At 48.7% G+C, this 22,934-nt stretch overlaps 4 protein-coding genes across 27 annotated transcripts; 2 read left to right on the top strand and 2 right to left on the bottom strand.

Moving 5' to 3' along the window:
- Positions 1-22: 22 nt before the first annotated feature.
- On the bottom strand, positions 23-3,227 carry GPANK1 (G-patch domain and ankyrin repeats 1). Of its 21 annotated transcripts, none has more exons than XM_023624610.2 (5): positions 2,937-3,227; positions 2,777-2,838; positions 2,202-2,435; positions 1,208-1,924; positions 23-646 (listed from the first exon to the last, which is right to left on the bottom strand). In XM_023624610.2, exons 4-5 carry the CDS (start codon positions 1,816-1,818, stop codon positions 202-204), a joined length of 1,056 nt encoding a protein of 351 aa, XP_023480378.1. In that variant the 5' UTR covers positions 1,819-1,924; positions 2,202-2,435; positions 2,777-2,838; positions 2,937-3,227; the 3' UTR covers positions 23-201. The 21 variants fall into 21 exon arrangements, with proteins under 21 accessions (XP_023480378.1, XP_023480385.1, XP_023480384.1 ...); XM_023624617.2 differs by having other exon boundaries at positions 1,208-1,921; positions 2,287-2,373; positions 2,988-3,127; XM_023624616.2 differs by having other exon boundaries at positions 1,208-1,921; positions 2,202-2,373; positions 2,988-3,127.
- CSNK2B (casein kinase 2 beta) lies at positions 2,575-7,523 on the top strand. 4 transcript variants are annotated; one of them, XM_005603732.4, is made up of 7 exons: positions 2,575-2,897; positions 4,224-4,306; positions 5,012-5,114; positions 5,658-5,773; positions 6,219-6,294; positions 6,440-6,629; positions 7,292-7,523. In XM_005603732.4, exons 1-7 carry the CDS (start codon positions 2,849-2,851, stop codon positions 7,380-7,382), a joined length of 708 nt encoding a protein of 235 aa, XP_005603789.1. In that variant the 5' UTR covers positions 2,575-2,848; the 3' UTR covers positions 7,383-7,523. The 4 variants fall into 4 exon arrangements, with proteins under 4 accessions (XP_005603789.1, XP_001917725.1, XP_070101428.1 ...); XM_001917690.6 differs by lacking the exon at positions 2,575-2,897 and adding an exon at positions 3,074-3,616; XM_070245327.1 differs by lacking the exon at positions 2,575-2,897 and adding an exon at positions 3,718-3,897.
- A 153-nt stretch (positions 7,524-7,676) lies between these two features.
- LY6G5B (lymphocyte antigen 6 family member G5B) lies at positions 7,677-10,111 on the top strand. Its single transcript, XM_001917748.4, has 3 exons — positions 7,677-8,480; positions 8,605-8,733; positions 9,014-10,111. Exons 1-3 carry the CDS (start codon positions 8,423-8,425, stop codon positions 9,415-9,417), a joined length of 591 nt encoding a protein of 196 aa, XP_001917783.3. The 5' UTR covers positions 7,677-8,422; the 3' UTR covers positions 9,418-10,111.
- Positions 10,112-18,370: 8,259 nt separating this feature from the next.
- LY6G5C (lymphocyte antigen 6 family member G5C) lies at positions 18,371-22,934 on the bottom strand. Its single transcript, XM_003363765.4, has 3 exons — positions 22,727-22,934; positions 20,922-21,089; positions 18,371-18,666 (listed from the first exon to the last, which is right to left on the bottom strand). Exons 1-3 carry the CDS (start codon positions 22,845-22,847, stop codon positions 18,512-18,514), a joined length of 444 nt encoding a protein of 147 aa, XP_003363813.2. The 5' UTR covers positions 22,848-22,934; the 3' UTR covers positions 18,371-18,511.

Here is a 22,934-nt window from a genome sequence, read left to right on the forward strand (position 1 = left end):
GAAAAGTGAATAAAACACAAAAGAAGGAGAAGGTTGATTTATTTCTCAACTCTCAGTCCCTCTCTCCCAAAGGCAGAGCCCACTGACGAAAACCTAAGGGTCTAGGACTTGGGCAGACTGTAGGAAGTAGAAGCCAAAGTGCCCAGGTCAGAGGCACAAGTTCAGACTTTGGCAGCAGCCCAGGGTCAGATCTTGCTAAGGTCAGAACTCAAGGTTCATGTATGTCCTCAGATCCCGCTCCCAGGCCCTGTCCTTCTCCTCCTGCCTCCTCTCCTCCCTCCGACTCAGTGTGATCACCCGAGGGGCTCTCTCTCTCCCAGCCACAGCCCGGGTATCCCGAGCCAGGAAGTGTGTGACTCGGGGCTGGGGCACGGATCTGTACCCTAATCCTTCTTGGTCCCTCTTGAGGACAGTGGGTATGGGATTGGTGCGGCCTTCGCCCCGGGGTCCCAGCCCCATTCCAGGCTCCCAGCCCTCCCTCAGCAGCATCTTGAAGCCTGGGCTGGAGGTGGGCACCCCAAGGGGCAGGTTGGGGGGCTGGAGATTCCGAGACAGTGACAGCAGGTGAGCAGTAGATGTGCGGTGGTTAGAGTCTTGGAAGTGGGCGTCACAGGTCTCACAGTACTGGGGGGAAGGGGATTGGGCCCTGCAGAGGAAAAAGAGAAAGGGTTGAGGGCAGGGGAAGGGTTGAGGCCTGAGAGGGGTGTCAGGGTGGGACAGGGTCCTTCCAGTCTTTCTGCTAAGGAACGAATTGCTTTCCTCCCCACTTAGCAATGAGGGACCCAGAGAGAAATAGTTGAGAGAAAAGATGGTAATCAGGCCTTATAAGGCTCTTGGGCGAGGGAAGAATAATAATGACTACAGCTAATATTTATATAGTGCTTACTATGTGGCAAGCATTGTTCTGGCACTTTATATTAACCTATTTAATTCTAACAACCCTATGAAAAGGTACTCTTATTACCCCCATTTCTCAGAAAAGGAAACTGAGGCCCACAGACATTAGGTTGCTTGCCCAAGTAAGTAGAGTCAGGATTTAAATCCAGGGAACGCCATGTTCATAATCACTCTACTACACTGCCTTATCAGCCTGCACTGGGGAATGGGGGAGAAAAACTTTCAGCTCTGTTCTGGGGCCTCTGGTGTGAAGTAGGTAGGAAGGGCAGAACATACTGAAAGATGGATATGGACAAAGGCTTCCCCTCACCGATTCTCTGGGCTCCTCGTCTCTCCATGGCTCTCTCTGACCATGCGGGCCACCTCAGGGAAGCCTGCTTCTTCGGCCAGCTGAGCAGCATCCCTGCCACCCACCTCACAGACACCCACCCAGGCAGCCCCACGGCCCAGGAGATAGCGCACAGCCGCCCCCTGGCCCGCTCGGGCAGCACACATCAGGGGAGTCCACCAGAAGGCATCCCGAGTGTTGATATTCCCCCCAGCTCCCCCTGCTTCCTGAGGATCCAACAGCCTTCTTAGTTCTGCCAAGTTCCCCTCCTGGGCTGCCCTCAATATCCACTGGGTCATCTTGTCCTCGGCCTCAAGGGATCTACTTTGTCCATGTCCTCTTGATGCTCCTGCTGCAGCCTGTCGCATCACTCTTCTTTTCTTCCTCTTTCTCTCACTGGCAGGCTCAGGCCGAGCTCTCTGGGGTTCAGGGGTGCTGCTCTCATCCCCAATCAAGGCCTCATAGAAAGCTCGGGCTGCAGCCCCATCCAGGGTGGGCTCCAGCTCTTCAGGCTGTGACTGCTGCTGCCCATCTTTCCAGAGGTCACTGGGGTCAGTGGCCGGGGTGAAGGTGATGAGGGAGGGTTTGGACATGGCTTTTCAGAGAGCTGAGAAGATGAGACTAGGCAAGGGAAGGATGAAACAAGCAAGCGAACACCCTGGTGGCCCTGCAGTGACAAGAGCCACCTCCAGAGGTCTGCTGGGATGAAGAAAAGTAGCCTTAGAGTCAAAAACCCCCTCCTGCCCCAAAAATGACCCCACAACCTAGGACCCTGCAGGGCCTAAGGGCCGTAAGTCATGTGGAAAAACAGGAAACCCTGCAATAACAGACCATGCCCCTTAGCAAAGGTTAACAAAGACAACTCCATGAGGCAGTCGTCCAGAGGTCCTGCGTTCCACCCCCACGCCCCGTCCTCACCAACACTAAATAATAACAGCCTCTCTCTCAAACCCCTTTACCACCCCGTAAGACATACCATTAAGAAAAACAATCAGCCTAGCCCTTTAAATCTTCCTCGATTCTATTTCTGTATCTCCTTCCCAAACGAAAACAGACTTAACACTTTTCCGGAAGCAGGAAGCGGAAGCAGATTTCGGGGAGACGCTCCAGTGTGCGATGCTTTGTAGCTTCCGTACCGCAAAGTGGCGCTACTCCAAGCAAAAGAGTTTACACAATTAAATAGCCACACGACAAGAAGACGCATGCGTGGCTGGGGAAAAAGCAAACAAACATTACTTGAGGGCGAGGGCGTGCGCAAGGTGCTAGTTCAGTTTCCCGCCCTGGAACCTTCCAATAGTGTGCGCGCACGCCACCACGTGCCTAGATAGCGCGAGGAGCAAGGAGGAGCTGTCGGTTGGGGGGGGGGGGGTCCTACTTTTACATAACGCCCCCACAATGCCCTTCGCCTCCCTCAACGTGGCCCCCGCTCCGAACTCATTTTCTGGAGCTGGGAAACCACTGTCTGGGTTAAGAAACGCCCTGAGGAGGCGGAGGGAAACCTGTGGAATGCCTAGAAGCTGTAAAATGAAATAACGTCGCGCTGCCCCTCACCATTACTCTGACCAGGGTTCGAAGGTCACACTCAGCCCGCAGCAGAAGGCCTCATTCAAACCCTAAGAGGAAATGGAGAAATGCAAGGGGACAAGTAGCAGAATGGCTGGCGCCACCTCAGGTTAGCACACTGGGCCGTTCCAGCTCTCACACCGCTCACCTCAGCCTAGCACACCCTACCCAGATCCCTTAGCACGGAGACCGGCCTCACCTCCCGCCTCAGGAGGAGTGAAACATGGGCCCCATCGGGGGTCTCTAGTGGCGGGCCTGACTCGGGTGAGGGGCTCGACGGGCGATAAGGACCCGGAGGGTTGGCCGCAGATGGGGGTCAGTCGCCTGGGTAGCAAAGGTGCGCCGGGGCCAGAGGCTCGCTGTGAGGGAAGCGGCAGGAAACGATCCAGCCAGACTCATTCCTTTCCCCGCCCCCTTTTGGCCTCTCAGTCCCCGGATCACACGACTATATTTCCCAAGCTCCCCGGCCCAGACCCCATACTGGGCTTCCGCTTCCGGTGGCGCCTCGCTGCGCCCCGCCCCCAAGCGTCTTCCTCAGGGACCTCGCGACACCAGGGTCGTGTGAGAGTCATCCTGGGATTCGTAGTTCGCCTTTCCCTCGTTTCGCCAGTTTCTCCCTACTGAGGACTCCGTCTCCCGGCGTCCACCCGGGCGCCCGACCCTTGGCGCTTGCGCGGTGCCCTCTTCCCCCACCCTCCCCAATTTCCACTCCCCCCACCCAACTTCGCCTGCCGCGGTCGGGTCCGCGGCCTGCGCTGTAGCCGTCGCCGAGGTTCTTTGGAAGCAGCAACTCCCCTCCCCCACCCTGGTCCTGGCCTCGTCCGCCCGGTGAGTCTGAGGTCGTCGCCGCGCCGAGTCCGGTGTCCCTGGGCGCGGCACATGGGGTCTCCGCTCCTTGATGTGGGGGCGGGGAAGGAAGTGACCCGGTCGGGCACCGAGGGAGGGTGGGGTGGGCTGAGGAGCGGAGGCGGGATGTGGGGACTCCGGTGAAAGGGACCTGACGGCCACCCGCTGGCCGTGAGAAGAGAAAGGGCCCAGCAGTTGTCCGAAAAGGATAAACTTCGGAACCCTTGGGAAAAGTGCCGGGGAGCCTGCAGAGCCCTGCGGGGGTAGGGAGCCGGAGCCGAGGGCCTGCGGGAGTTGACACGGCCGGGAGAGGAGCCTGGCCTTTGGGAGCGTCAGGGATGAGGGACTTGGTGGCTCCAGACCTGTCGGTTTCTTGCAAGTGGTGGGACCTCAAAGAATTTGTAATCTCGGGGGAGATAGGCTGAGGTGTAATTCAGAGGAACTGGAGGGAGGTGTTCCAGAGTCTGGAATCCTTAAAGAAAAGGTGACCCAAATTCTTCCGGGGTTGGAGGGCAAAGTGTGGGAGGAGGGAGGATACCAGCAGCAGGGAGGGAGAGCTTGGCCTTTCCTTAGACTCTTGGGTTTCCAGCTGACGTGAAGATGAGCAGCTCAGAAGAGGTGTCCTGGATTTCCTGGTTCTGTGGTCTCCGTGGCAATGAATTCTTCTGTGAAGTGAGTTCTCAATCTCCCTACGCCTCTTCACTTATAGTCTGATATCCTCCCAGATATTAAGCTTCCACACACTTGTCTCAACTGCTTCTATAGAAACTTTTTCCCGTCAAGGAAGAGTCCCCTCAGTAACCGCTCAGTAACTTGTGGTGAAGTGGTAAGTCTAGGGCCCAAGTCCCACCCCTGCCACCCTCTAGCAATGTGACATTGGACGAGTCAACCCGTGTCTTTTCTTTTTTATTACCAGAGTGGTGCTGGTAGTACCTATCTCCAGTAACTGTTAGAAGAATTGAAACATTGCACGTTAAAAAGCTTTGTAACGTGTAAAGCTGTGTGTTAACATAAGGGATTGTAATTGCCTGCAGAACCCAAGCTGCTCAGTCTCCACTTTCCTCAGAGAACCAGCTGTCCCTAAAGAGAGGACAAAACTGGCTACTAGAGATGGGGCAGGAGCAGAGACAGGGATCTTGGAAGGACTGTCTCTCTGAGGAGGAGATTCTGGACCTGCTTATCCTTAGAAAAGAAAAGCCAAAGCTTTTATGGGAGGACGGTATATATAAACTGAGGAGAGAGACTCAAGTCCTTCTGCCGAGTTGAGAGTGGGGGAAAAGGGAACAGAAGCAGTTGTGTCGAGGATAAAGCATCAGTTAGAGCAATCACACAGGTCAAAGCTGAGCAATCTTCCCTCTTGACTTCATATCCTGGCAGGTGGATGAAGACTACATCCAGGACAAATTCAATCTCACTGGACTCAACGAGCAGGTGCCTCACTATCGACAAGCTCTAGACATGATCTTGGACCTGGAACCTGGTGAGGCACTCTAAGGGTGGTTTTGTGTGTGTATGCTTTTTTTTCCTCTTCAAATTCCTGTTCACTTGCTTCTTGAATTTCTAAATTTCTTTTTGGTCCTCTGATTCCCTTAACCCAAAATCCCCTACTTCATTTTGATCCCTCACCTGACTCTTGCCTAGTTCTGTGATTTATATCACCTGTTCCCATGCTCTGATCCTATAACTCAGCACTATTCCATAACGCCAGTTCCCCCGGGTCTCGTTTTCTGCCTCTTTCTCCTGTCTTGCACCTTCTGGTCTCGAGTTCCATATTCTGCATTGACATCTTTACATTTATGTGTTCAGGAGGGAGTTGGGAGGGAGAGAAGAGAGCAGAGGCTGAAGAAGTGTGGAAGAAGGGTCAGAGGCCCAGGTTTCTGGGTCAAATGCCCAGACAATGGGTGGGGTGAAGCTCAGAGGTAGGTGTTGGGCCAACTGAGTAGGCAGCAGCCCCAGGGGGTGGGCACGGCACCTAAGAAGGCTGTAAGTCAAGTGGTTGCATTCATCTGGGGCCATGTTTCAGATGAAGAGCTGGAAGACAACCCCAACCAGAGCGACTTGATTGAGCAGGCAGCCGAGATGCTTTATGGATTGATCCACGCCCGCTATATCCTCACCAACCGTGGCATCGCCCAGATGGTGAGGCCTCTCTGCTCCCACACGGTTCTTTCTGAGGCAATAAGGAAGACAGAGGTTCCTACAGCAAGAAGTCACGTGTTTGAACCCTGTCAAGGAGTCTAGCTGAGAAGAGGGGAAGAACCCCAGGACTCGGGCCTGGGAATTAAATCCTGGTTGGGGGTTGTGCTGAAGGCGGTGTTTTCAGGGAGGGATATATGACCTTGGACAGTAAGTTGTTACAGACTGCCTCTTCCTCAGGGAATAAACAGTGAATGGCTCTGATGGTCTTCAGTCTGCCTGCCTGGAGGAAAGGAAGCAGAGGAGTCTGAGGGTCTGCCTGGGCCAGAGAAGGGGCCTCTGAACACAGAGAGAGAGGAGGAGTGGGGGACAGTGATGTGGGTTGAGCTGGAGAGGAGATTGCCTCTTCACACCTATCCACTGACCTCTTCCATTTTATTCACCTCAGTTGGAAAAATACCAGCAGGGAGATTTTGGCTACTGTCCCCGTGTGTACTGTGAGAACCAGCCAATGCTTCCCATCGGTGAGTGTTGGAGAAAGGAAAGGAGGGCAACATATGGCAGGTCCTCTGGGAGTGAGTTGGGACTCAGCAAGTTGGGGCCTGAGTCCGGGAGGGAGGTTGGGCAAGGTTGGGGGAGCCCAGCCTGCTGAGTCTGGCTGTCTCCCAGGCCTTTCGGACATCCCAGGTGAGGCCATGGTGAAGCTCTACTGCCCCAAGTGCATGGACGTGTACACACCCAAGTCATCGAGGCACCACCACACGGACGGCGCCTACTTCGGCACCGGTTTCCCTCACATGCTCTTCATGGTGCACCCCGAGTACCGGCCCAAGCGGCCCGCCAACCAGTTTGTGCCCAGGTGGGGAGCAGGGACAGTCACCAAGGGTCAAAAGAAAGGCCTGGGACCCCCAGAGAGAAGGGAGGACAGGGCATGGTCCTTTTCTTGAGACCTGCTTCTCCCAAAGCCAGGGTTCTCCCTGCTGAAGGACCTTGGGAAAGTTCTTTGATTGCCGATGCCTCAGTTCCCTTATCCATAAAATGAGGAGGATGATAGTACCTGCCTGACAGGGTATTTTTAATTATGTGGAGTACTTAGAATAACATTTGGTACTTGAAGCACCGTTTAAATGATAGCTGTTCTTGCCACCATCTTGGGTGCTCAACATTTGCTAGGAGATCCTTAGAGCCATGGTTCAAGTGTGGGTAATCTTCCTGGAGCATCACTTTTACTTGGGTGTAGGGAAGAAAGGTTCGGTTTTATATTGAAGTAAGTACTGAGATATGTTTAAATTCACACACACGTATATATGCACACCCGCGTGTATATTTTAGAATCCGGGTTTTAATGGGTATTTAAGATGTGTTCCCTAATATTCTTGAGGGAAGGAGTTTGGGAACCATTGCCCTTAAGCACTGAGCAGGCCTGTGGAGGAGCTGGGGTGGGGAGGTGGGAATGCACGCCACTGGCAGGACCAGGATGGGGCTCACCCTGCTGCCTGTCTGACCTCTGCCCCGGCCCAGGCTCTACGGTTTCAAGATCCATCCAATGGCTTACCAGCTGCAGCTCCAAGCCGCCAGCAACTTCAAGAGCCCAGTCAAGACGATTCGCTGATTCCCCACCCCACCTGTCCCTTGGTCCTTGACACCTCCATTCCTTCGCTGCCACCCTTTCAGGAACCCCCTATGGTTTTTAGTTTAAATTAAAGGAGTCATTATTGTGGTGGGAATAATGAAATAAAGTGGAAGAAAAGGCCATGAGCTAGTCTGCTGGTACTTGGGGTTGGGGAAGGGAGGGTAGTGGTGTGCTGGACCCCAGGGGCCCTCATGGCCCAGCCCACCCTCCCCAAGTTGAAAACCAGCACAAATTTGTGCCCAGTGGATTTGGGTGATGTTTCTAGTAGAGAGCAGAGCAGAATTCCTAGGATTGGGTGTGGGCATGTGCAAGGTCACAAGGAAAAGACCCAGAGAAAAATCAGATTTTAAAGACCAGAGAAACACTGGTTCTTTTGGGGCCGCCTACAGCTGTCTGTTTATAGTGTAAGGGACGTCATCAACAACACTGTCTTTCAGTTTTGGTTTTACAGGGAAGGTGGTCCTAAAAGAAACAGAGCTGTAAGGGGTGGAGAGAGGAGGGACAATTGCAGAATTGCTGCTTAGTGGTGTCTGTGTGCCCTCTGCTGGGGGAGCTGAGACATGCTCGTCTCAGAAGGATGGGGACGCTGGGTTCCTGGCCAAAGTTTCTCCCAGCATGATAGGGACTGGCCCTATTGTGTGGGAAAGACAGCGGTGGTGCTAGAGACAGATGCTAATCTATGGACCCTTGAGGGGCGGGAATAGATCTTTGGGGGGGCATGCAGGACAAAGGTAGACGGCTGGATTACAGCCCAGGTATTGTCCCTGTCTGGGCCACTACTCCCACATTCAGGAAGTGGACCTCGTGGGTGAGGACACACTGTCCCTCTCCCCAAGTTAATAACTTACTCCTCCAGCCAGGGTCCTGCCCCAGGAAGGAATATAGGTCTGTACTACAGCAGCTCCTGCTGACACTCTGCCTGTCAAAACCACCCTGCAGCTCAGGATCAAGCAGTGTGGTCACAGACAGGTGGGGTTTCAGAGCACCCCTCTGACTGCCCCTCTCCCCAGAATTCCATAATGAAGGCCTGTATGCTTGTAGGTGTGCTGGTCATGGTGGGCTTCGCAGTGGGAAAGGGTAAGTGGGAGCCAGGGCAGGGAGGAAGGGGTGGGGCTGGGCACCTGGATGCACGGGCTCCCTGCAGGGCAAGGGACTTGGAGTGAGCCAACACTCCCATCTCTCCTACATTCTACTTCTTCAGCTCCCCTTGCTGAAGTCCGGACCTGCCACTTCTGCCTCTTAGAAGACCCTTCAGTCGGATGCATTTCAGGCTCAGAGAAGTGCACCATCAGCAGTACATCCCCATGCATGGTGATCACCATCTATTACGGTGAGTCAGGTCCAAGGAAGGGGCTGCTGGTGGGACGCCCGTGGCTTGGCCTCCTCTTTTAGGTGAGGGCTGCTTGAGCCCTGGAGTACAAGAAGAAAAAAAGAGGATCTTGGAAGGAGGGTTCTGGGGGGCCAACTAAGCTAATTTTTCTGGCCTCTTCTGAAGGAGTCTGAAATGGAAGTCGGGTCTGGGTGAGGGATGGGGAGACTCAGTGGTAGGGGTGCCATGTTTGGGGACTGTGAGAGGCAGCAGGGGTTATTAGCTGTTCCCTCTCCTCCAGATACCAAGATCCGCTTCTTCATTCGAGGCTGTGGACAGTACAATTCTTACCGCTGCCAAGAAAAACACGCTACCTACTTCGCAGAGTACTGGTACGAGGCCCAATGCTGCCAGTATGATTACTGCAACTCTTGGTCCAGCCCCCAGCTCCAGAGCTCCCTGCCTGAACCCCCTGACAGGTCCCTGACCTTACCCCTGTCCGAGGCCCAGATCCAGAGGTTCTACCAAGCCTTGAACCTCTCACTGCCCCTACCCAGCTTCCATGCTGAGAAGGAGCCTGAAGAAGGCCTGGACCCCCTGGCCGCCCTGCCTCTGAACCTGGACTTGCCTGTTGCTGTCCTGCGCCACATATACTTGTTCCTTAACAATTCAGGACTTTTGGTTCTTCCCCAGGCTGGACCCTGACACCTTACCCTTGCTGGATCCCACTCTGTTCTAGCATCTGTCCCCTAACACCCCAGCAGCCTACACTGTCCTGTCAGAACATCCACATTCTCTGGCCTCTGATTTCTTAGGCCTCCTTTCTGTGGTACTTCCAGTTTCTGTATGGCTTTGATTTAATTTTCTCTTCAGAAACTGGTTGGCAATGCACCTAGTCCTCCTCTTTCTTTTTCCTAGAAAATAATCTCAAGTGCAGATTCTGCCCAGGCTGACCTGGAAAAGGCACAGTGGTTTCCTTATCCCTTTCCCATCATCTGAGTGGTCCATCATCCCCCGTAATCTTCCCAATCCCCTCTCAATCTGGTCACCTGCTACCTCCATTCACATCTAGCTCTATATCCTGTCCTATGCCTGTCTCTAAGATCCAGTGCCAGACTGAACTTGGCAGCAAGAAGGATGAGGGGTAGACTTCTATGCAGATTTCCTGACTTGGCATTCTGGTGTCTCTGCCTTACTGTCTCCACCACCGCCACTCTCACCCTGGTCTCCTGCTGCCTCCTCTCATCTCTTGTCCCAATCTCTGGCCTCTTCAGCCCCACTTCACTTCACTCAGTCACTTTCCCACTTCCATAGGTTCCTGGGGAGAGGAGAGGAGAGAGTCTGTCCTGCTCTGTTCCATGTCCCTCAATTTCCCTCCGCAATAAATGGACTGGGCTAAGTCTGTGTCACGTTGTTTATGGGCTCAGGCTCAGGTGTGGGCAGGTGTAGACAGGTTAAAGAAAGTTAATTAGTTGTGGAGTTCAGAGACCTGCCCACTCCACTTGGCCTTTGTGTCTTCCTCATGGCCTGCCCCAAAGGGCTCACATCCATTCCACCCTCTGCTCAGATAGAGATCAAAGGATGGGGATTGTAACCTCCTCCCAGCATTAAACATATCCTGCAAAACCCAGAAAGTTAAACCTAGGTGATGTCAGGTTTTTCTACCTGAGAGAGGAGGGAAAACTCTTTAAACTAGGAAGACTCAGGAGCAAACCAAAGGGCCCAGGTCTGCATCTCAGAGCCATGTGGTCCTGAGGGGCTTGGGTTTCTGCCCATCCTCAGTTCTTTTCAGGATCCTGGCACCCAGGACCCCCTCCCTCTGTGGGGGCTTACGTGGAGGGGGAAATGCAGAGTCCACAGGTAGGGCTGCAGTGGTTGGATCTTTCATTTTAATATTTTATGTTTGAAAGATTGCAAGCATGCAGAGAGCAATAATGAATATCCGTAACTCAACCTTTCCCATACGTTCAGTAAACACTGGACACACACTGCTCTGTGCCAGGCCTGGTGTTAAGCGCCAAGACTCGCAGATGAGTACAGCCAGGTGTCCGCCTTCCGAATCTCGCAACCCAGTGCTGGGCTTATGAGACCTTTTCAAAAGTAGTGCAGCCTGTGGCTGGGAGGCCCAATCCCAGCTCCTCTGCTGCTTGGGTAAGTTGGTCTCTTGGCCTCACTTTGGTCACCTTTAATTAAGTAGAGCTAGTGCCTCATGGGATTGAGAGAATGCATGTAAATGCATGTGCACAGGTGGAAGTTAGGGCCTCAAAAAAGAGACACATGCCTTAGAAACAAATGCACTCACAGATGTGGCCTGTTTATTTTTAATCCTTTTTGGCAAAACATACAGAAGCTTGTACAGACCTTAGCATGTTTTTTTGTAAACTATACAACTGTGATACCAGTCCCCAAGCCAGCATAAAGGCCTTTATCGGCACCCAAAGCTGCCTTCGTGCCACCTCCCAGGCACTCCCCCAACGCTCGGGTAGCCGCTGTCCTCAGCTGTAGCAGCTTAGATGAATTTTATCTGTGTGCTTGATATGAATGGCACCGTGCAGCATTTACACATAGCTACACAGCGTTTTGTACACATTTTTTTTTAACAAGCATTTTAATACAAAAATTTTCAAGCCTACAGAAAGGTTGAAAGAGTTGGACAGAGAACATCCACCTATCCACCACCTAAATTCTACAGTTAACATTTCTCTGGATTTACTTTATCCCACATCTCTCTAACCATCTTTTTTTTTTTTTGAGTTCATAATAGTATACATCATTGTGAAATTTCACTTGTACATTATTTCTTGTCTGTCACCACATAAGTGTTCCCCTTCACCCCTTGTGCCCACCCTCCACCCCCCTCCCCCTGGTAACCACTGAACTGTTTTCTTTGTCCATGTGTTTGTTTATGTTCCACATATGAGTGAAATCCTCTGGTGTTTGTCTTTCTCAGTCTGGCTTATTTCACTTAGCATAACTCCCTCCGGGTCCGTCCATGTTGTTGCAAATGGGATGATTTTGTCTTTTTTTATGGCTGAGTAGTATTCTGTATATATGCCACATCTTCTTTATCCAATCATTGGTTGATGGGCACTTGGATTGTTTCCATGTCTTGGCTATTATGAATAGTGCTGCAGTTAACATAGGGGTACATATGTTACTTTGGATTGTTGATTTCAAGTTGGGTAGATACCCAGTAGTGGGATAGCTGGGTCGTATGGTATTACTTTTTTTTTTTTTTTTGAGGAAGATTAACCCTGAGCTAACTGCTGCCAATCCTCCTCTGTTTGCTGAGGAAGACTGGCCTCGAGCTAACATCCATGCCCATCCTCCTCTACTTTATATGTGGGATGCCTACCACAGCATGGCTTGCCAAGCACTGCCATATCCGCACCGGGATCTGAACCAGCAAACCCTGGGCAGCCAAAGCAGAACGTGCGAACTTAACCACTGCACCACTGGGCTGGCCCCTGGTATTTCTATTTTTAGTTGTTTGAGGAATCGCCATACTGTTTTCCATAGTGGCTACACCAGTTTGCATTCCCACCAGCAGTGTATGAGGATTCCCATTCTTTTGCATGTGGCTGTCCAGTTTTCCCAACACTGTTTATCGAAGAGACTATCTTTTCTCTGTTGTATGTTCTTAGCACCTTTGTCGAAGATTAGCTGTCTGTAGATATGTGGTTTTATTTCTGAGCTTTCAGTTCTGTTCCCTTGATCTGTGTGCCTGTTTTTGTACTGGTACCATGCTGTTTTGATCACTATAGCTTTGTAGTACATTTTGAAGTCAGGGATTGTGATGCCTCCAGCTTTGTTCTTTTTTCTCAGGGTTGCTTTAGCAATTCGGGGTCTTTGGTTGTCCGATATGAATTTTAGGATTCTTTGATCTGTTTCTGTGAGGAATGTCCTTGGGATTCTGATTGGGATTGCATTGAATGTGTAGATTTGCTCTGGGTAGTATGGACCTTTTAACTATGTTTATTCTTCCAATCCATGTGCGTGGAATCTCTTTCCATCTCTTTATGTCATCATCTATTTCTTTCAAAAGTAATGTCTTATAGTTTGCATTGTATAAGTCCTTCACCTCCTTGGTTAAATTGACTCCTAGATACTTTATTGTTTTTGTTGCAACTGTAAATGGGATTGTATTCTTGAATTCTCTTTCTGTAAGTTCATTATTAGAGTATAGAAATGCAACTGATTTTTGTAAGTTGATTTTGTACCCTGCAACTTTACTGTAGTTGTTAATTACCTCTAATATTTTTCCAATGGATTGTTTAGGGTTTTCTCTAAATAAGATCATGTCATCTGCAAACAGTGAGAGTTTCACTTCTTCACTCCCTATTTGGATTCCTTTTATTCCTTTTCTCTTGCCTAATTGCTCTGGCCAAAACCTCCAGTACAGTGTTGAATAAGAGTGGTGATAGAGGGCATTCTTGTCTTCTTCCTGTTCTCAGAGGGATGGCATTCAGGTTTTCCCCATTGAGTATGATGTTGGCTGTGGGTTTGTCGTATATGCCCATTATTATGTTGAGGTAATTTCCTTCTATCCCCATTTTTGTCATAAATGGCTGTTGGATCTTGTCAAATGCCTTCTCTGTGTCTGTTGAGATGATCATGTGGTTTTTATTCCTCATTTTGTTAATGTGGTGTATCATATTGATTGATTTGCAGATGTTGAACTCTCCCTGTGTCCCTGGTATAAATCCCACTTGCTCATGATGTATGATCTTTTTGATGTATTGCTGTATTCAGATTGGCAATATTTTTTTGAGGATTTTTGCATCTATGTTCATCAGTGACATTGGCCTATAGTTTTCTTTTTTTGTGTTGTCTTTGTCAGGCTTTGGTATCAGAGTAATGTTGTCCTCACAGAATGTGTTAGAAAGCATTCCATCTTCCCTAACTTTTTGGAATAGCTTGAGAAGGATAGGTATTAAATCCTCTCTGAAAGTTTGGTAGAATTCTCCAGGGAAGCCGTCTGGTGCTGGGCTTTTATTTTTTGGGATGCTTTTGATTACTGTTTCAATCTCTATTTGTGATTGGTCTATTCAGATTATCTATTTCTTCTTGATTCAGCTTTGGGAAGTTGTAAGAGCCTAAGAATTTATTTCCTCTAGATTGTCTATTTTCTTGGCATATAGCTTTTCGTAGTATTCCCTTATAATCCATTGTATTTCTGTGGTATCCATTTATTATTTCTCTTCTTTCGTTTCTAATTTTATTTATCTGAGCTTTCTCTCTGTTTTTCTTTGTAAGTCTGGCTAGGGGTCTGTCAATTTTGTTTATCTTCTCAAAGAACCAGCTCTTTGTTTCATTGATCCTTTCTACTGCCTTTTTTGTTTCAATAGCATTTATTTTTGCTCTGATTTTTATTGTTTCTCCTTCTGCTGACTTTGGGCTTTGTTTGTTCTTCTTTTTCTAATTCAGTTAGGTGTAGTTTGAGATTGCTTATTTGGGATTTTTCTTGTTTGTTAAGGTGAGCCTGTATTGTGATGAATCTCCCTCTTTTTTTGAGGAAGATTAGCCCTGAGCTAACATCTGCTGCCAATCCTCCTTTTTACTGAGGAAGACTGGTGCTGAGCTAGCATCCATGCCCATCTTCCTCTACTTTATATGTGGGACGTCTACCGTAGCATGGCTTGCCAAGTGGTGCCATGTCCACACCCAGGATCTGAACCAGCGAACCCCAGGCTGCCGAACTGGAACATACAAACTTAACCACTGCACCACCAGGCAGGCTCCGAATTTCCCTCTTAATACAGCTTTTGCTGCATCCCATATGAGTTGATATGGTATGTTTTCATTTTCATTTGTCTCCAGATATTTTTTGATTTTTCCTTTAATTTCTTCAATGATCCATTGGTTGTTCAATAGCATGTTGTTTAATCTCTACATCTTTGTCCCTTTATCAGCTTTGTTCTTGTAATTAATTTCTAGCTTCATAGCATTGTGATCAGAAAAATGCTTGTTATTATTTCAATCTACTTAAATTTATTGAGGCTTGCCTCATTTCCCGACACATGGTCTATCCTTGAGAATGTTCTCTGTGCACTTGAGAAGAATGTGTATTCTGCTGGTTTTGGATGGAGTGTTCTATATATGTCTATTAAGCCTGACTAGTCTAGCTTTTTGTTTAATCTGTTTCCTTGTTGACTTTCTGTCTTGATGATCTGTCCAATGATGTGAGTAGGGTGTTGAGGTCCCCTACTGTTATTGTGTTACTATTAATATCTTCTTTTAGGTTTGTCAGTAGTTGCTTTATGTACTTTGGTGCTCCTGTGTTGGGTGCATAGATATTTATAAGTGTTACATCTTTTTGGTGGAGTGTCCCTTTAATCATTATATATTGCCCCTCTTTGTCTCTCTTTACCTGTCTTATCTTGAAGTCTACTTTGTCTGATATAAGTATCGCGACACCTACTTTCTTTTGTTTGCCATTAGCTTGGAGTATCATCTTCCATCCCTTCACTCTCAGCCTGTGTTTGTCATTGGAGCTGAGATGTGTTTCCTGGAGGCAGCATATTGTTGGGTCTTGTTCTTTAATTCATCTTGCTGCTCTTTCTCTTTTTGTTGGAGAATTCAGTGCATTTACATTTAGGGTGATTATCAATATATGAGGGCTCAATGCTGCCATTTTATCACTTGTTTTCTGGTTCTCCTTCATTTCCTTTGTTTCTCGTCCTGTGTATTTTGGTCTACCAATTGAGTTATGTACTTTTTATGTTGTGTTTCTTTGTTCTCTCCTTATTTATTATTTGTGTCTCTGTTGTGCTTTTTTGTTTAGTGGTTACCATGAGGTTTGTATTCAAAATCACATAGCTAAGATTGTCTGTTTTCTGATGGCCTCTTATTTCCTTAGACTAAACTGATTCTGTCCCTTTCTTCTTCCCCTCCTAAGTTGTTTTTCTCACATCTTATTTCATCTTGTGAGTTGGTGATTAAAATGACAAGATTATCTTTGTTTTTGGTGTTTTCCTTCCCTTTATCTTTAATACTATTCTTGAGTATTTGCTAACCTGTTCTGATGTATAGCTACAATTTTCTGATTTTGTCTACCTATTTATCTCTTTACTCCATGCTTTGTAACCCCTTTCTGCCTTTTTTTTTCAGGTATGAGGGCCTTCTTGAGGATTTCTTGGGGGCAGGGGGATCTTATGGCTGCAAACTCCCTTAGCTTTTGTTTATCTGGGAAAGTTTTTATTTCTCCATCATATCTGAAGGATATTCTTGCTGGATAGAGTATTCTTGGCTGAAAGTTTCTGTCCTTCAAAGATTTGAATGTGCCATTCCAGTCTCTCCTAACTTGTAAGGTTTCTGCAGAGAAATGTAGGTTATTTTCTTCTGCCTTGCTGCTCCCTGTATTTTTTCTGGGGCTGGCCCAGTGGCACAGTGGTTAAGTTCACATGTTCTGCTTCTCGGCGGCCTGGGGTTTGCTGGTTCGGATCCAAGGTGTGGGCATGGCACCGCTTGGCACGCCATGCTGTGGTAGGAATCCCACATATAAAGTAGAGAAAGATGGGCACGGATGTTAGCTCAGGGCCAGCCTTCCTCAGAAAAAAGAGGAGGGTTGGCAGTAGTTAGCTCAGGGCTAATCTTCCTGAAAAGGAAAAAGTATTTTTTCTTTGTCATTCACTTTTGCCAGTTTCACTACTATATGCCTTGCAGTAGGTCTTTTTACATTGACATGTTTAGGAGCTCTGATAGACTCTTTGACATGGATTTCCATGTCCTTCCCCAGGTTTGGGAAGATCTCTGCTATTATTTCTTTGATCAAGCTTTCTGCTCCATTCTCCTTCTTCCTCTTAAACACCTATAATGCTTATGTTGCATTTCCTGATTGAGTTGGATATTTCTTGGAGACTTAATTTCTTTTTATTCTTAGTTTCTCTCCTCTATCTGGAGCACTTCAACATGTCTGTCCTTGATTATGCTGATTCGCTCTTCTACGACATCTGCTTGAGCATTCAGGGAATTCATATTTTCTCTCTTCCATTATGTCTTTCATCTCCAATATTTCTGATTGCTGCTTTATAGTTTCAATCTCTTTTGTGAAGTAGCTCGTAAATTCATTGAATTGTTTCTCTACATTCTCTTTTAACTCATTGAGTTTTTTGATGATAGCTATTTTTAATTCTCTGTCATTTAGATGACATATTTCTGTGTCCTTAGGACTGATTTCTGGGTACTTGTCATTTTCTCTCTGGTCTGGATATTTATATAATTTTTGATACTGCTATAGGTCATGGCTCTGTTTTTGCACATTGTGGTATTATTTGGTTGCAGTTACTGCCTATGACCACTGGGTGAGGGTCAAGAGCTGCATATTCTGAACCCTCTGCATGCTGGCGAGATCCCAGGCACTGGAACTGGCCCTGTGCGGGTGGTGGGGGAGGTGCGCTTTCCTCTGTGTGCTCTCGGGGTTTTCTTGCTCTGCCCTCACTATCTGCTCTCCTGGGGTGTTGGCTTGATGAGGTCACCCTCACGTTAGCTTTCACCTCGGTAGGGTCTTTCCCATGGGCTGCGAGAGCCCTTGGAGATCTTTGACGTTCCTGCGAACAAACGTCCCCTCTCCTGTTCCTTCCCTGTCAGAGGCTGCCTGCAGTCCTGGATCCCATACTTTTGAGGAGGGAGCAAAGTTTTCTCTTACCCCATTCCACTTCCTCTGAGGGGGGCTCCAGCCTCTCTGCCCTCCGTCGTATGGCTGCATGGGTTTCACAGATGTCATTTGTGTTGTGTTTGGATGTCTCTCTTGGAGTATGAATGTCTTTTTCATTGTATGGTAGAGGAGAGAGATTACTGGGAAAGCTCTGTCCACCATGATGCTGATGTCACTCCTCTTACACACATTTTAACAGATCTCTGTGGCCCCTTGAATGGCCTGTGCTCTTGCAGGAGATATTAACATTAATTTTTAGGTCATGACGCAGTTGAAGGTACAAAGAGAGGTATAAACCTTCAGTGTGTCTCCCTCTTACCAGACCCACCTTTCCCCACAAACTCTGACTTCAGTGTAAGACGGAAAGACCCAGGTTCATACAGCGTTAGCAGGTCAAACTGGAAGACAGCCTCAGAGGCTGAGGAACCCAAGGCCCCAAATTGAGTAACTTGCCAAGGTCCTTGAAGAGGGAAGCAGAACCTGGGGTCAGAGGCCAGGCCTCCACTAGGCCTAGCATCTCTTCCACAGAGCATCCTTCCCCACTCCTTCCTCCCTGAGCCTGGGCCTTTTACAGCCCCACTCCTACCAACACCCCCTCATGGACCTCCCCTCCACTCCCTACACAGCTCTGGAGCTGAATCAGAGATACTGAGGCAGGGCAGAAGCAGAGCTCAGCAGAGCTGGGAGCCCCTTACCTGCCCCCATGATGGGGCAGTAAAGCAGGACCACCTCCCTCAGCCTCCACCTCCGCAAGAAGAGAGACAAACCATACAGTTTATACACTAGTTTATTTTGGAGGAACATCTGGGAACTTGGGGCGAGAGAGGACTGATGGGAGAAAGCGAGAAAGAACAAAACAGCAAAGCAGCAGCCTAGAGGTGGGAGCAGAGAGGAGGAAAGACGTGGGACTGTGAGGACTTGAAAACTCCAGAGAATTCTGGAGGAGGAGGGTAGAGAGAGTAGGGATGTTGAGGGGCGTCAACCAGGAGGCAGATGGGGCTGGGATCCGGTAACTTGAGGGAGGCAGGGAGGGCTGGTGGAAGGGACTGCAAGTTGTCCTGGCTGAGCCCGGGTGGAGATCAAGAGGATGGCTGGAAACTGGCAGGATTTACTCCAAAGGTCTCTGCAGACGCTCTAGGGAATTTAGAACACTCTGTTCTGTGGGTTATTGCAGAAATCCAGGAAACAGCATTGAGAGTATATCCAGAAGCCAAACACCGGAGAAGAGTGGGTATATGAGCAATCACTCAGCTGCTCCTTGCGGCGACAGTCACTCACCATGATGTCAGAACCACTGCCTGGGGAGGGACGGCAGCAACCAGTGATACGGAGGTCCCAGGCAAAGCCTCAAACCCTCCCATCCCCTCACTCCACGTGGACTTATCATCACTGACCCCACATCCTGCCCTAGACCCCCAAAATGCAGAGATTCTTGGAACTGGGCAAGGGCAGGGAGTGCCAGGGGGTCACCAGCTATGAACTCTGGAAGTTTCCCATGGAAGGTTGGTGGGAAAGATGCATTCGAAATACAGTGGCAGGGGGCTGACTCGGGACTTGTGGAGCAAACCAGCACTTCAGGCAGGACCATGTAAGAAAAAGTTGGGAGATGAGTTGGAGGCTGGATTGTAGAGAGGAGGTGTTTATTGTTTATTTTATGGAACAAAAAGTAATTGAGAAGATGATATTTCTCCTGCCATTATATTTGTTAGAGGGGAAGAACAATCTTTGTGCCCATGTACAGGGATGTTCACTACTGCTCTGCTTGAGTGAGAGGAAAATTAGAAGCAACGTAAAGGTCCATCGATAGTGGGATGGATCCATTGGCTCTGACGTGCCCATGGCATGGAGTACTAAGCAGCAGTCAATGGAACAAGGAAGATGTTTACACACTGATAGGGAAACATTAAGCTCCCGTAAGAGTTAAGTTTAAAAAGCAAGTGCAGAATAGCGTTTACAGTGGTATGCTACTGTTTGTGGGGGAAAAAAGAAGTGAAAAAGGAGTAAACAGCATATTTGTATAGGGTGGGATGTACATAAAAGATCAGAGAAAGGGTAATTAAGAAAGTAAAAAGAGTGGCTTTGTTGTTCGTGCCTGGGACCTGTGGATTGGGCCAGGAGTGGGAGGTAGGCTTTTCTTTGCCACCCTTGAATGCTCTGATACTGACCCATGTCTATGCATCAGCTATTTAAAAAGTGTAATGAGGGGCCGGCCCAGTGGTGCAGCAGTTAAGTGTGCACATTCCGCTTTGGCGGGCCAGGGTTCCCCCGTTCAGATCCCCAGTGTGGACGTGGCACCACTTTGCAAGCCATACTGTGGTAGGTGTCCCACATATGAAGTAGAGGAAGATGAGCATGGATGTTAGCTCAGGGCCAGTCTTCCTCAGCAAAAAGGAGGATTGGCAGATGTTAGCTCAGGGCTAATCTTCCTCAAATAAAAATAAAAAGTGTATGAAAGGATTTGACAAACACAGCTCCATGCCATGCTTGTTAAGAGCACCATCTCTGGAGCCATCACAAATTGTGACTCAGCCTCTAGGAGACTTGGGCAAGTTATTGACCTTTCTATGCCTCTGTTTCCTCCTCTGTAGGGTGGGGATAATAATAATGCCCACCTCAGAGGGTTGTAAGTGCTTAGAACAGGGCCTGGCACACACTATGTGTTATCTGTTTGTTAACTTGAAAAAGGTGAGGGATCAGATGGGTGAGCAGGCCTGAGGAACAAGGGAATGTGGTCGATTTTCTTTTTAATGAGGAACATTGGTCCTGTGCTAAAATCTGTTGCCAATCTTCCTCTTTTTGCTTGGGGAACGTTGTTGCTGAGCCAACATCTATGCCAGTCTTCCTCTGTTTTATGTGGGACGCTGCCATAGCGTGGCTTGATGAGCAGTGCTAGGTCTGTCCGGGATCTGAACCTGCCAACCCCAGACCCCCGAAGCAGAGCACGTGAACTTAACCACTATGCAACCGGGCAGACCCCAATGTGGTCGACTTTTGGCAAGTTGAAAATGAGGTGATGTCCAGAGGGCAATGTGACATGACAGTTTGGCCTCACATTCATATTCAAGAGGAAGCAGTGTGTGGCTGCTGGTTGAAGCCAAGGAAGCAGATAAAATTCTCTGGGGAGAGTAAAGCAGGAAGACAGCAAAGGCCTAAACTTTGGTGAACATGAACCGTTAGGGGCCAAGGGGAATAAGGCAAGACTCAGAGAAGGAGACTGGAAAGAAGCAGTGGAAGATGTAGAAGAGTAATGTTGGCAGGAACTAGTGCTAACAGATGGGGAGAAGGCAGCCTGAAGCAAGGCCAGTGGGTCTAGTGACCTCAAGGGTCCCCTACAAGGCTGAGTGCTGTGAGGAGGGTGGAAACCAATCGGCTGTGGGCTGAGGGAAGGGGGAATACGTGGAGACAGTGGCTCTGAAGGAGAGGAAAGAGAAAGACAGTGATGAACAGTATCTTAGGGTTGTGGGAACCAGACTTAGAGTGCAGCTTAGAAGGCTGGTAGAGAGTCAGTTCAGGAATGGAGCAGGCCAAAGGTGGATGGGGAAAGGCAGCTTACCATTCTTTATGAAGAGAGTCATGCAGCTGCTGCCAGGCGGGACGAGGCAGATGTCAGATCCCAGAAGGCACCCCAACTCCTTGGTTTCCAAGAGGCATCGATAGCAGCGCAGGTATTTGGGGTACTGAACTGGATGAGGGGGTTCTTGATTGACAAGATCAAATTTACCTAAAACAGAGAGGCACTGACCCCAAACCCCTGTCCACCTAATTTCCAGGCTGGTCAACCCTACTTTTCCCTCCCCACCTACCCATCTCAGAAAACTGTAAAATCACCAATTCTTTAAAACCATCTGGCTTAATCTTCCATCAGAAGCTTTAGTCCTTCGTGAAAAATCCCCATTCTCTGCTGTTATACCTCCTGAAATGAGGCACTTGTTAATTCATTCACTCATTCATTCAACATGTATTTGAGGGGCTAACGTGTGCCCCACACTCTGCAAGCCTCTAAGTTCAAATATCAGGCCAAGGCAGCCCATTCCAGCTTTGAGCAGCCCTGTTAGGACTGTTCTTCCTCTGGGACTTGGTTTCACAGTCCCTCACCCACCCCTGGACTCTCTTTTGAATTTTTTTTCTTTTTTTTTTTTTTCGGTGAGGAAGAGCGGCTCTGAGCTAATGTCTGTTGCCTATCTTCGTCCTCTTTTTTTTTTTTTTTTTTTGGTGAGGAAGATTGTCCCTGAGCTAACATCTATTGCCAATCTTTCTCTTTTTGCTTGAGGAAGGTTATCTCTGAGCTAATAGTCTGTGCCAATCTTCCTCTATTTTGTATGTGAGATGCTGCCACAGCATGGCCTGATGAGTGGTGTGTAGGTCCGTGCCTGGGATCTGAACCCACAAACTCCAAGCTGCTGAAGCAGAGCATGCACACTTAACCACTACACCACCTCTTTTTTTTTCTTTTGCTTGAGGAAGATTAGCCCTGAGTTAACATCTGTGCCAGCCTTTCTCTATTTTGTGTGTGGGATGCTGCCACAGCATGGCTTCACAAGTGGTGTATGTCAGTGCCCAGGATCTGAACCAGCAAACCTGGGTTGCCGAAGTAGAGCATGCAGGACTTAACCACTATGCCACAGAGCTGGCCCCTGAATATGCTTTCTTAACTGATAATGTTCGGTAGGAAAAACAAGAGTGTGTCAGCACAGGACAGGAAGAAACTCTGCTTTGTGTAGACAGGAGACCTCAAGCAGCTCAGGCCCGCATTCTTCGTTTGGTGGTCCTATCACTGAACAGACTTCCAGTAAAGTTTGTCCACCAAAGCTCCCCCCAACTACATGCATACATATCTCCCTCTTCCTCTGCTCCCAGGCCCAGACCACATGTTAATGAGTCCTCAGACCCAGCAGAACCCTGGGCATGAGGCAGATACTGAACAAACACTTTGAATCCTGTTTCTACGTAGAGGATGCTTTGCAGCAAAGTGAGGAGGTTATCAGTCTGGATTCAGCCTTGTTCTACCCTGTGCATCCTGGTGCTGTCATCTAGCGTGTTCCCTGAACCCTCTCTATTCTGTGTTGCCCTCAGATTTGAATCTTCAAATCTCCGTTCAAGTATCTCCTCCATTGCTTCCATTCAGGTATCTCCATTCAAGTCACTGCTCTTGAGTGAGACAGCCCTGGGGTGGTCACTAAGAAATCTCCCTCAGAGTGAACATCAGTTCATTATCAGTTCCCAGGCATTGTCCCACCAAGCCCACCATCCCATCTTTCCTCCTGCCTGGGTTTACCTGAGCATCCTAGGCAGATGTACCCAGACACGTGGTACATCCAGCTGACCATGAGACCCTTCTGATCCCTTAGAGCCACTTACCAAACACCAAGCTCTTCATGACCGACACTATTAAAAGGACCATGTACAGGGCTTGGGGGATGCTGTGGAGGCCCAGGGGCCCAAGACTCCGGCTACCTGCAGAGCCTGCCATAAAATGCATGACTGTCCACCAGCCTCCGGTTTGGGCTTATATTGGTGGAAGAGAATTTGACCAAGAGGAAGGAGAGAGGCAACACCTGTTTGGGAT

Source organism: Equus caballus, chromosome 20, assembly GCF_041296265.1.
Source record: "Equus caballus isolate H_3958 breed thoroughbred chromosome 20, TB-T2T, whole genome shotgun sequence".
Classification (NCBI taxonomy): Eukaryota; Metazoa; Chordata; class Mammalia; order Perissodactyla; family Equidae; genus Equus; species Equus caballus.